The sequence below is a fragment of the Rhinoderma darwinii genome, chromosome 9 (genome assembly GCF_050947455.1).
Source record: "Rhinoderma darwinii isolate aRhiDar2 chromosome 9, aRhiDar2.hap1, whole genome shotgun sequence".
NCBI lineage: Eukaryota > Metazoa > Chordata > Amphibia > Anura > Rhinodermatidae > Rhinoderma > Rhinoderma darwinii.
This window is the reverse complement of record NC_134695.1, coordinates 71,472,003-71,483,940: the sequence shown is the minus strand read 5'-3', so window position 1 is coordinate 71,483,940 and position 11,938 is coordinate 71,472,003. Positions and strand designations below refer to the sequence as shown.

General features: G+C 39.3%; 1 protein-coding gene across 1 annotated transcript; it reads right to left on the bottom strand.

The window, feature by feature from the left end:
- Positions 1 to 343: 343 nt before the first annotated feature.
- On the bottom strand, positions 344 to 4,067 carry DBX1 (developing brain homeobox 1). Its single transcript, XM_075837065.1, has 4 exons — positions 3,649 to 4,067; positions 3,305 to 3,406; positions 1,363 to 1,565; positions 344 to 1,174 (listed from the first exon to the last, which is right to left on the bottom strand). The coding sequence occupies exons 1-4, from the start codon at positions 3,980 to 3,982 to the stop codon at positions 872 to 874; spliced, it is 942 nt and encodes a 313-aa protein (XP_075693180.1). The 5' UTR covers positions 3,983 to 4,067; the 3' UTR covers positions 344 to 871.
- Between the last annotated feature and the right edge of the window lie 7,871 nt (positions 4,068 to 11,938).

Sequence of the window (11,938 nt, the reverse complement as noted above, 5' to 3'; positions counted from 1 at the left end):
GCAGTGGTTCAGCCCTTGTTGCAGTATTGCTACATAACTATGTGAACTGGTCATTCAGAATCCTGGGAAAGCTGGATGACCATTTACATGGAAATTCTTAAAAACTTTTCACTTTACAAGAACAAGCTGGAGCCGTTTTGATATCTACAATTTATTTGGCACTTGTGCAATCCATTATATACATATAAAATCTGTACATCTGTGAAATACAAAATAAAGTTTTTCTTTATAAGTTAGTAAAAAATTGTGTAGTACCGTGTTAGCCAGAGACAATATGAAATGTTAAATACTTTTGTGTCAAAAAAGACAAAAGTATAATAGGTATGATACCTTTATTGGCACAAAAGTATTTAACATTTCTTTATAAGTTAAAAATCTAAATTTTGTTTTACAATTGACGAGAAAACAAACGAGGAGAATTCTAGAGTCAGAAATAAAATAACATTGGCATAAAATCCCCATACGTCCCGTGTACAGTATAGTGTACAGTTCATAATCAGCTGTGAAACCACAGCAATAATATCATCAGAGACCGCCCCTATATGAAGGCCCCCCCCCTGCAACCTGTTAACTCTCCAGCTGTCCAGAAACTACAAGTCCCAGCATGCCAAAGCAGCACACTGTCATGACATGCTGGGACTTGCAGTTTCAAGGCAGCTGCAAAGCCATGTGTTGCAGACCCATGCAAATAGTTGTACCACAAGTCCCAGAATTCCCTGACAAGCACTGGCTCAGCAGGCATGCTGGGAAATCTAGACCCCCGGCACAAAGGTATAAGGTGGGAGGCGCACATAATTAAGACTTCTCTCCAATTTGTCAATAATATTAATAATATACATCAGTGCAGAGTCCTTGTCCTTTACAGTAAGGATTAGGAGACCGTAATCTCGTCGTCCTCAATATCTGAATCTGATAAATCGGACTGTTTGCTGTGAATGCTGGAATTGAAGGGGGAAGGGGGTAATTGCGAGTCCACCACTAGGGGGAGTTCGGTGCGCTGATAGGACAGAGTATCATCCTCGCCTTCTAGACTCCTTTTTCCAACATCACTGAGGTCGGGGTTGGGGTTAAACTTGGTGGGTAAGGTCTGTTCCCTGCAGCCCCCTGAAGACAGCAGCTCCCTCTCTTTGGAGTTTCTCCACTTCATTCTTCTGTTTTGGAACCAGATTTTTACCTATAATTGATACAAAGTAGAACAACAAGTCAGTCCCAGCGGGTAGTGAGTCCTTTCAGTGGATGAGAATTCAAATCTCTTTCCATGACTAAACCATAACTGTGTTCAATGGATTAGAAAAGTTAAATCGTCGATGTACCGGAGCCATAGCTATATATCAGTCTCAGCAGGGATTTGTCTGTTCTCACCTGAGAGTCCTTGAGTCCCAGTTTTCCAGCTAGTTTTTTTCGGTCGGGTTTGCTGATGTATTTCTGCTTCTGAAACATTTTCTCCAGAGCTTTGCGTTGTACATCTGAAAACACAGCTCTACGGAGCATTCCTCTACGGGGCTTCCCCCGGGCAGCCAGAGGCCAGGCAAACGTTCCGGGCATTGGGACCACGGAGGAGGTAGCTGGAAATAAGAGGAATGGAGAATTTAGTTATATTGTGAATTATTATAATATAAGAAGTCACCATAATATGGTGTATAAATGTACCTGTATATATTGGTTCTTATCCCACTATAATTTATGGGAGAGGTGCAGATATAGATATTATTGTGTTTTTAGTTTTTTTGTTATCCTATACAACTTGAATGAATATTTAAGTCTTTCTAGGAAAAATCTTACAGCTCCTTTAATTCTGCTCCTTTGCACCCTCCCTCCACTTTATCATAAACATAAAGATGTCACCAGTTTTCCTTGAAGTGAATTTAACTCTTTGATTGTGAATTCCCCATTTTTCCAGAGCAGAAAGCGCTCCAAGAATTCAGCAAGAAAAAGTGCAGCTAATTAGCACCCTGACTGCCCCACAATGGCATTTGTATGGTGAGGAGGTAAAGCCTCTCTTCTCAGGGCTCTATGCAGGGACACTGGTCCTAATGAAGCGTGCATGGTAATTGTCTTGTAATGAAGTAACAGAAAAAGGTTGGGACAAGCAGCTAAAGCCATATATCCCCCACACAATGGCCTGAACACTTTGCAACTAAACACCAGTGTATGGCGAGCCCCTCCATGGAATACAGATGATGGACACCCCCCACTCCGTCTAAACATCTCTTTATGGAGGGGGAGAATCTTTCTACAGGGTTGCAATAGGATCACGTCCCATTATCACCACAGGGATGGGGGGGGGGGGGGAAATAATGTTACCCTATTCTACAAGCTTCTACCTCCAGTACGTGTAAGATGTGAAGTGCAATGGAAATGTATACTAGATAGATAGATAGATAGATAGATAGATATGAGATAGATAGATATGAGATAGATATGAGATAGATAGATATGAGATAGATAGATAGATAGATAGATAGATAGATAGATAGATAGATAGATAGATAGATAGATAGATAGATAGATAGATAGATAGATATGAGATAGATAGATATGAGATAGATAGATATGAGATAGATAGATATGAGATAGATAGATATGAGATAGATATGAGATAGATATGAGATAGATAGATAGATAGATAGATAGATAGATAGATAGATAGATAGATAGATAGATAGATAGATAGATAGATAGATAGATAGATAGATAGATAGATATGAGATAGATAGATAGATAGATAGATAGATAGATAGATAGATAGATAGATAGATAGATAGATAGATAGATAGATAGATAGATAGATAGATAGGAGATAGATAGATAGATAGGAGATAGATAGATAATGAGATAGATAGATATGAGATAGATAGATAGATATGAGATAGATAGATAGATAGATAGATAGATAGATAGATAGATAGATAGATAGATAGATAGATAGATAGATAGATTATAAGTGCACCATGACCCCCTCCTCTGGACGCTGCATGGGGTCTTGTGAAAATAGTGAGTCACTGGGTGACTGGTAATGGTGCATTATGCCGGTGACTGGTGAGTGTGGGTGGCAGGGCGCTGGGGGCTCCTGAATTGGTCATGGTGCTGGCTGTATTGTTGGGACTCAGTGGTTAAATGTTCTGACTGTGTGGGAAAAGCTCCAGTGTGAGAAGGGGGAGGAACGCCTCAAATGTTCAGCCTGACAATTCCTGCTAATTGTGCACCAGGAGAGCTGTCAGCAGTCACTGCTCCTGATAAATAGGGGGTCAAACGAGCGAGTGACAGGCGTGCAGACCACAGTACAACCACCGGGGACACCTACCTGGAAAATACGAGGACCTGATGAACGGCTGGAAGGAGCCCTCAAAATACGGCAGGGAGAAGCTCTTTGGATGGATGGAGGAGAGAATGCTCTGGGAAGAATCTGGAAGAAGAAATAAGAATTAATTAGAGAACTTTCTCTGTATAATATCAGTATAAAAGTGACAGAATTATATCTATTTATATCTATTTTTCAGAAAGTTTGAGAAGTTTTCCCTTGGCCAAAATTAATAGCAATCTAAAAACATTGTAAAGTCTTAAAGGGCCAGAGAAGACCCAGATACTGGATTGTCCCACCACCCTAGGGTGAAATTCTTATTCTTGTTTAGAAGAGTGGACACTCACCTGTTCTGGGATTAGGGGAGGATAATATGGCGTTCACTCCAAACTTGAGGAAAGTTGAGCTGTTTGAGTTCTGAGCTTCACATGGTCTTCTGGAGCTGAGGAGCTCGGAGGTGTCCGTCATACTGATAGGACTATCGGAGGTTGGTGGGGAGACGCTGGGTGGAGGCACCGCTCTGGGTAGGTAACTCGCAGGCCTGCTGATCCTTATAAGGTCCTCCACCAAGAAGCTTGAATGAGTGGTCAAGGCAGTCTGTAAGGTCTGCGGTAGGGTTGGCGTTGGCCTCAGAAGGTTGGGGTAGACCGCTGTAGGAGCTAGGAGGCTGGGGAACATCATCTTGCAAGCAGAGTCCTCCTCAGTGTCCGTCAGGGAATGTCTCTCTCGTCCTCTGAAGGCTCTGGAGTCTCGGCTGTGTTGTGAGCCTGGTCCCCTGCAAGTTGGGTTTTATAGTGGTCAGCTCCCTGAAGCCCTTTTAGAAGTGACAGCTCAAACAATAGGATCTCAGCAACATTCCCCACTCCAGTCCCATTCAGGGACAGGGGCTTCCCCCCTGATTGGTGCAGAGGTGCAATTTATGATTGGATTAGGCCCCATAAGTAAGCGATACACTATGACAAAGGGGTTGTAGTCATCAGTTCTGCACCATCCACCTTTCTTCGTCCCGGCTCCCATTTATTCTGGGATCTCAGCGGGGTTTTTGTTCGGCAGTAACACACACAGACTCATTAAATGCCTATTTAAGAAAAGTTTTAAATGACATCTTTGGCCCCATAGAAAAGGAGGAATTATTCAAATCAAGCACTAAATTTATTTGCTGCCCCCTGCAGAGGTCGGAAAATAAATTAATATTCATACACGTCTCCCCAGGAAGAGGCATCTTATCTCATACATACAGACACCTTGTAATATCCGCAACTCCTGAGGAAGGAGGGGAATAATACACAACTATATGGAGTGATAGAAGAACTTTCCAGCTCCACAGATACAGTACAGGTCCCTCAAGTGTCAGTGCAGAGATAGATAGATAGATCTATCGATCTATCGATCGATCGATCGATCGATCGATCGATAGATAGATAGATAGATATGAGATAGATAGATAGATAGATAGATATAGATAGTTATGAGATAGATATGAGATAGATAGATAGATAGATAGATAGATAGATAGATAGATAGATAGATTCGTTTTACAAAGTAAGTTCACTTGATTCTCATCATCGCTACATTTACATTACGTGGATATTTCTCATACTTCTGTGGACTGTAATAATACTTATAATATTCTGGGATGGGGGGGGGGCTCTGCTTCCTATTATACTCCTACTTGAGGGACAAGCAGCCGCAGTTTGGGGGATCCCTGGATTGTGGTGTTCTGCTTTTTTTTTTTAGGTGTTCTAGAAGGAAGATCTGCGCAGTAATTACAATCTTTGGGGTGCAGTGTGTGCCGTATTTGGGGAGGGGGTATTTACCTTATGTGCAGGGTTCTTGCAGAGTTTGGGGGGCAGCCTGGGGAGGAGGGGTACTTCACCTTCAGGCAGAACATTATTAGGGCAGGGGAGTATGTGGAGAGGTTGGGGGGCAGCCTGGACCCCCCCCCTTCCTGCAGACAGAAGTGTGCAGCAGCCTGGTGCCTGCAGATCTGATCCTATTAACCATGAAGTGACTGTCACCTTCAGCTGTTTTCCCCTTTTACTCGCTCACACAATGGGTTTCTATAAAATCTTATTAAGCAGCTTTATCCTGGTGCAGGGTTTTGTTTGGGGGTTTTGTGCCCCTGATCCCCATGTCGGTGCTTTAGCCATTCACAAAATGCATCTGAAATTTATATCACATTAGTGCACTTTAATGTAGTTTATGGCAGCAGGCGCGCAGCTCGCTGTATAATGGGGTCTCTGTGAGCGCCCCCTGCTGGTCGCCTGCGCTGCGCAGCGTCAATGTGGCAGGAACAGGCGGCTGATATAATGTCGCATCCCAGTGGGTTCACTACAGATGAGATACTAATAGATGGATGTCACCCTCCTGTCACATGATTGAGAATATATATATATTACTGCAGTGCTCTGTGCTGCTGTGGGGTATAGTATTTGAAGGAGTCAGTACATATAGGTATTTCTGCAGTGCTCTGTGCTGCTGTGGAGTGCAGTGTTGATTGCAGTCACTCTGTAGTACTGGCATTTGAGGTCGGGTCACCTCCTGCTGAGCCACACGTGGACCCCCGGCAGTAATAATTCTCTATGAAGCATGGAGGAGCTGTGTACAATAGAGGAGGGTGATCTGTGCCCGGGCTCAGTGCTCACAGTGACCTGTGATCTGGGGCTTTGTCCCTCTGCCAGGAGTGACCGGGACCCCTCAGCCCCATTGTGTGGTGAGTTATAGGGGAGTGATCAGAGAGTGGAGGGGGCACAGTCAAATCCAAAGCCCCTGATATTGTGGAGGATATAATGGGATCTGTAGTCCTTATACCCTTCTCTTCCTCTCTATACCAGCCTCCAACTAGATCACCCTCTCTCTATATATCAGCCTCCCTGTATATGGCCTCTCACAGTATATATATGTAATATGTATTTTACATAGTTCACAAGGATTATATTATATTTTAGACCGTTGAAGCAAAACCGAATTTTTAATTTTACATTTTGACAGTTTGATGACAACTCCGGGATCTCTGACCTGAGAAATGTTTACACTGCTCAGCAGCTGAATGTGGGTGGGGCTATAGTCTGATTGACAGCTGTGCTCTGAAGATTCAGTTCATTTTTCACAATTTTTTGTACAGCACATAGCATCACCAGCAGGGAATAAAGAAGTATTTGAGTACCCCTCATATAGCAGCCCCTGAGTGAAGAAATTCTGCAGATCTGGAACACAATGTAAGTTTTTATTCTTATAATTAAACTTAATCTACTGTCAGATAAAGCAGTCCTATGTAAAACCACGGGTAACATCACCATGAGCTGTTCAGAATCCCTCTGCTGGATAGGTGTAGTGTGTACTGTAACATATATATATATACATACAAACACATATATCTAGTGCGGAATAGGGGTAGACTTTGATTATACTTGGCGCCATAAGGAACTGGCAGATATTGGAGAATGCGGCTACAATTGAGTGTGGAGATCACTTGCTGGGCACATGTTTCTGATGCCCGTTGTTAGTGATACCACCACTATACGTGTGTAATATATATATATATATATATACATATATATATATATCTCAGGACCCCACCCCCCGCATTTCTGTATATCCACCATCCTGGAAACCCTCCGTTGCGTCCTTCCCCAGGACAGGAGCTGAGGGTTTGGGTAAACTACAGGGGATGATGACTGAGACTTTAATTACTTTCCTTTGTGTCCCAAATTGTCCAAAAACAAAAGCACTGAAAAGAAATTAGTGACCAGTTATCGCCTGGAGAGAGGTTTGTATATTGGAGGACGAGGAATGGGGGGGGGGGGTGTCTACACAAGACATTGAGAGGTTTGTTTGGAGGCTCCAGGAGGCGGCACAGCAACAGCAGCTGAAGAGATTTATTTATTACTTATATGGCGCCAACATATTCTGCAGCGCTGTACAGGAGGGGTCATCACTTGCCGTCTCAATCTAAACTTCCTACCTGAGTGTTTTTGGAGCATGGGAGGAAGTAGGCGTACCTGGAGGAAACGCACACAAACTCGAGGAGAACATACAAGCTCCATGAAGATGTTGCCCTTGGCCAGCGCTGCAAGCCAACAGTGCTGACCACTGAGCCACCGTGCGGAAAGTGTGGCCCCTATGTCCAGTTCAGGGGCCCCCATCATCTATAAAGGATCTATTCAAAGATGCAGTGTCTTGTTTAGAGAGGCAAAAGGTGTACACAAACAAAGTGAGTTCACTATTCATAGGGCCCGTCCTCCACAGTGTACATACTGTATAGAGATCCTATAAAGAGTGACATCATAAGTGGCAGGTGACATCATCAGTCAGGTGGTACAGGTTTTACTGCAGGTACCAAGTGACTTGGGGATACAGGAGCGAGAGGGACTGACCGGGAAAGGGGGTCACTTACAACCCATATTATAAAACCGAATCCAGCCGTCATTCACTTTCCTCCATGTCCCTTCTTTCTTCTTTGGAAATCCCTCTATTATGCCAATCAAGCAGATGGTTAGCAGGAAATTCAGCCAGACCTTAGTGACCGCAACTAATTTTTACCAGCCTTGCAAGACTGGCACGTTTGTTTTGGGCTTAGAAAATGGCTAAAAACAGCTGGCGGGGGTGAATGAAATCCATTAAAGACACATTTATAAGAAATTATATTCACATAGCTGCCTGCACCCCCCCCCATGGGGCTAAGAAGGGAGATGGGGCCATTGAGATGAAAATGTCCCCAATACACACACTCTCTGCCTTCTTAACATATTCTTAAAGTCTCCAAACATTTTACTAAATAGATTAACTGGGCCTTTGTTTTGCTCCACATTTATCAGCTTCATTAAGTGAATGGCTGAACAAATATATTAATCATGCATGAAGGGCCCTATTCTCGGCCCATTCTTGTGCCCTCAGCTTGACAGGTGGTTGACTGTTTTTACGCACAGAGAAAGCGCACCGGACTCGTTGGGCACAAGAAGGCAACTGTCACGTCTATAATCGCTACATGTATTATCCCTTCCCCAATATTCACAGGCTCATTGAAATGATATTATCTCTGATCCCTCAGTGCTATGAAAACCTCATCTATTTAACAGTCCCCTCCATAATCTCATTACAAGGCTCGGACGGACCAATGGATAAAGCAATCTGGCCAGATCCTGGGACTGTGAATCAGGAGTCAATCACAGACACAGAAACTTCCTGCAGAATTCATTGAATTGCCTATTTGTTCTTAATAAGTAAAAGAGTGTCAAAACGAACGATAGATAGATAGATATGGTAGATATAAGATATGACATAGATAGATAGATAGATAGATAGATAGATAGATAGATAGATATGAGATAGATAGATAGATAGATGATAGATAGATAGATAGATAGTATGAGATAGATAGATAGATATGAGATAGATAGATAGATAGATAGATAGATAGATAGATAGATAGATAGATAGATAGATAGATAGATAGATAGATAGATAGATAGATATAGATAGATAGATAGATAGATAGATAGATAGATAGATAGATATGAGATAGATAGATAGATAGATAGATAGATAGATATATAGATAGATAGATAGATATAGATAGATAGATATGAGATAGATAGATATGAGATAGATAGATATGATAGATAGATAGATAGATAGATAGATAGATAGATAGATAGATAGATAGATAGATAGATAGATAGATAGATAGATAGATAGATAGATATGAGATAGATATATCACTCACCTCACATATTATATTATTACATCACTCACCTCACATATTACCTCACTCACCTCACATATTATATTATTACATCATCATCACTCACCTCACATATTATATTATTACATCACTCCCCTCACATATTATATTATTACCTCACTCCCCTCACATATTATATTATTACATCACTCACCTCACATATTATATTATTACATCACTCACCTCACATATTATATTATTACATCACTCACCTCACATATTATATTATTACATCACTCACCTCACATATTATATTATTACATCACTCACCTCACATATTATTACCTCACTCACCTCACATATTATATTATTACATCATCATCACTCACCTCACATATTATATTATTACATCACTCCCCTCACATATTATATTATTACCTCACTCCCCTCACATATTATATTATTACATCACTCACCTCACATATTATATTATTACATCACTCACCTCACATATTATATTATTACATCATCACTCACCTCACATCTTATATTATTACATCACTCCCCTCACATATTATATTATTACATCACTCACCTCACATATTATATTATTACATCACTCACCTCACATATTATATTATTACATCACTCACCTCACATATTATATTATTACATCACTCACCTCACATATTATATTATTACATCACTCCCCTCACATATTATATTATTACATCACTCACCTCACATATTATATTATTACATCACTCACATATTATATTATTACATCACTCCCCTCACATATTATATTATTACATCACTCCCCTCACATATTATATTATTACATCATCACTCACCTCACATATTATATTATTACATCACTCACCTCACATATTATATTATTACATCACTCCCCTCACATATTATATTATTACATCATCACTCCCCTCACATATATTATTACATCATCACTCACCTCACATATTATATTATTACATAATCACTCACCTCACATATTATATTATTACATCACTCCCCTCACATATTATATTATTACATCACTCCCCTCACATATTATATTATTACATCACTCACCTCACATATTATATTATTACATCACTCCCCTCACATATTATATTATTACATCACTCCCCTCACATATATTATTACATCACTCCCCTCACATATTATATTATTACATCATCACTCACCTCACATATTATATTATTACATCACTCCCCTCACATATTATATTATTACATCACTCCCCTCACATATTATATTATTACATCACTCACCTCACATATTATATTATTACATCACTCACCTCACATATTATATTATTACATCACTCCCCTCACATATTATATTACATCACTCACCTCACATATTATATTATTACCTCACTCACCTCACATATTATATTATTACATCACTCACCTCACATATTATATTATTACATCACTCACCTCACATATTATATTATTACATCACTCCCCTCACATATTATATTACATCACTCACCTCACATATTATATTATTACATCACTCACCTCACATATTATATTACATCACTCACCTCACATATTATATTACATCACTCACCTCACATATTATATTACATCACTCACCTCACATATTATATTATTACATCACGCCCCTCACATATATATTACATCACTCACCTCACATATTATATTATTACATCACTCACCTCACATATTATATTATTACATCACTCCCCTCACATATTATATTATTACATCACTCCCCTCACATATTATATTATTACATCACTCACCTCACATATTATATTATACATCACTCACCTCACATATTATATTATTACATCACTCACCTCACATATTATATTATTACATCACTCACCTCACATATTATTATATTACATCATCACTCACCTCACATATTATATTACATCATCACTCCCCTCACATATTATATTACATCATCACTCCCCTCACATATTATATTATTACATCACTCACCTCACATATTATATTGTTACATCACTCACCTCACATATTATATTATTACATCACTCCCCTCACATATTATATTATTACCTCACTCACCTCACATATTATATTATTACATCACTCCCCTCACATATTAATTATTACATCACTCACCTCACATATTATATTATTACATCACTCACCTCACATATTATATATATTACATCACTCCCCTCACATATTATATTACATCACTCACCTCACATATTATATTATTACATCACTCACCTCACATATTATATTATTACATCACTCCCCTCACATATTATATTAATACCTCACTCACCTCACATATTATATTATTACATCCCTCACCTCACATGTCATATTATTACATCACTCCCCTCACATATTATATTAATACCTCACTCACCTCACATATTATATTATTACATCATCACTCACCTCACATATTATATTATTACATCACTCCCCTCACATATTATATTATTACATCACTCCCCTCACATATTATATTATTACATCACTCCCCTCACATATTATATTATTACATCACTCACCTCACATATTATATTATTACATCATCACTCACCTCACATATTATATTATTACATCATCACTCGCCTCACATATTATATTATTACATCATCACTCACCTCACATATTATATTATTACATCACTCCCCTCACATATTATATTATTACATCACTCCCCTCACATATTATATATTGCCTCACTCACCTCACATATTATATTATTACATCACTCACCTCACATATTATATTATTACATCACTCACTCACATATTATATTATTACATCACTCCCCTCACATATTATATATTACCTCACTCACCTCACATATTATATATACATCACTCCCCTCACATATTATATATTAAATCACTCCCCTCACATATATATTATTACATCACTCACCTCACATATTATATTATTACA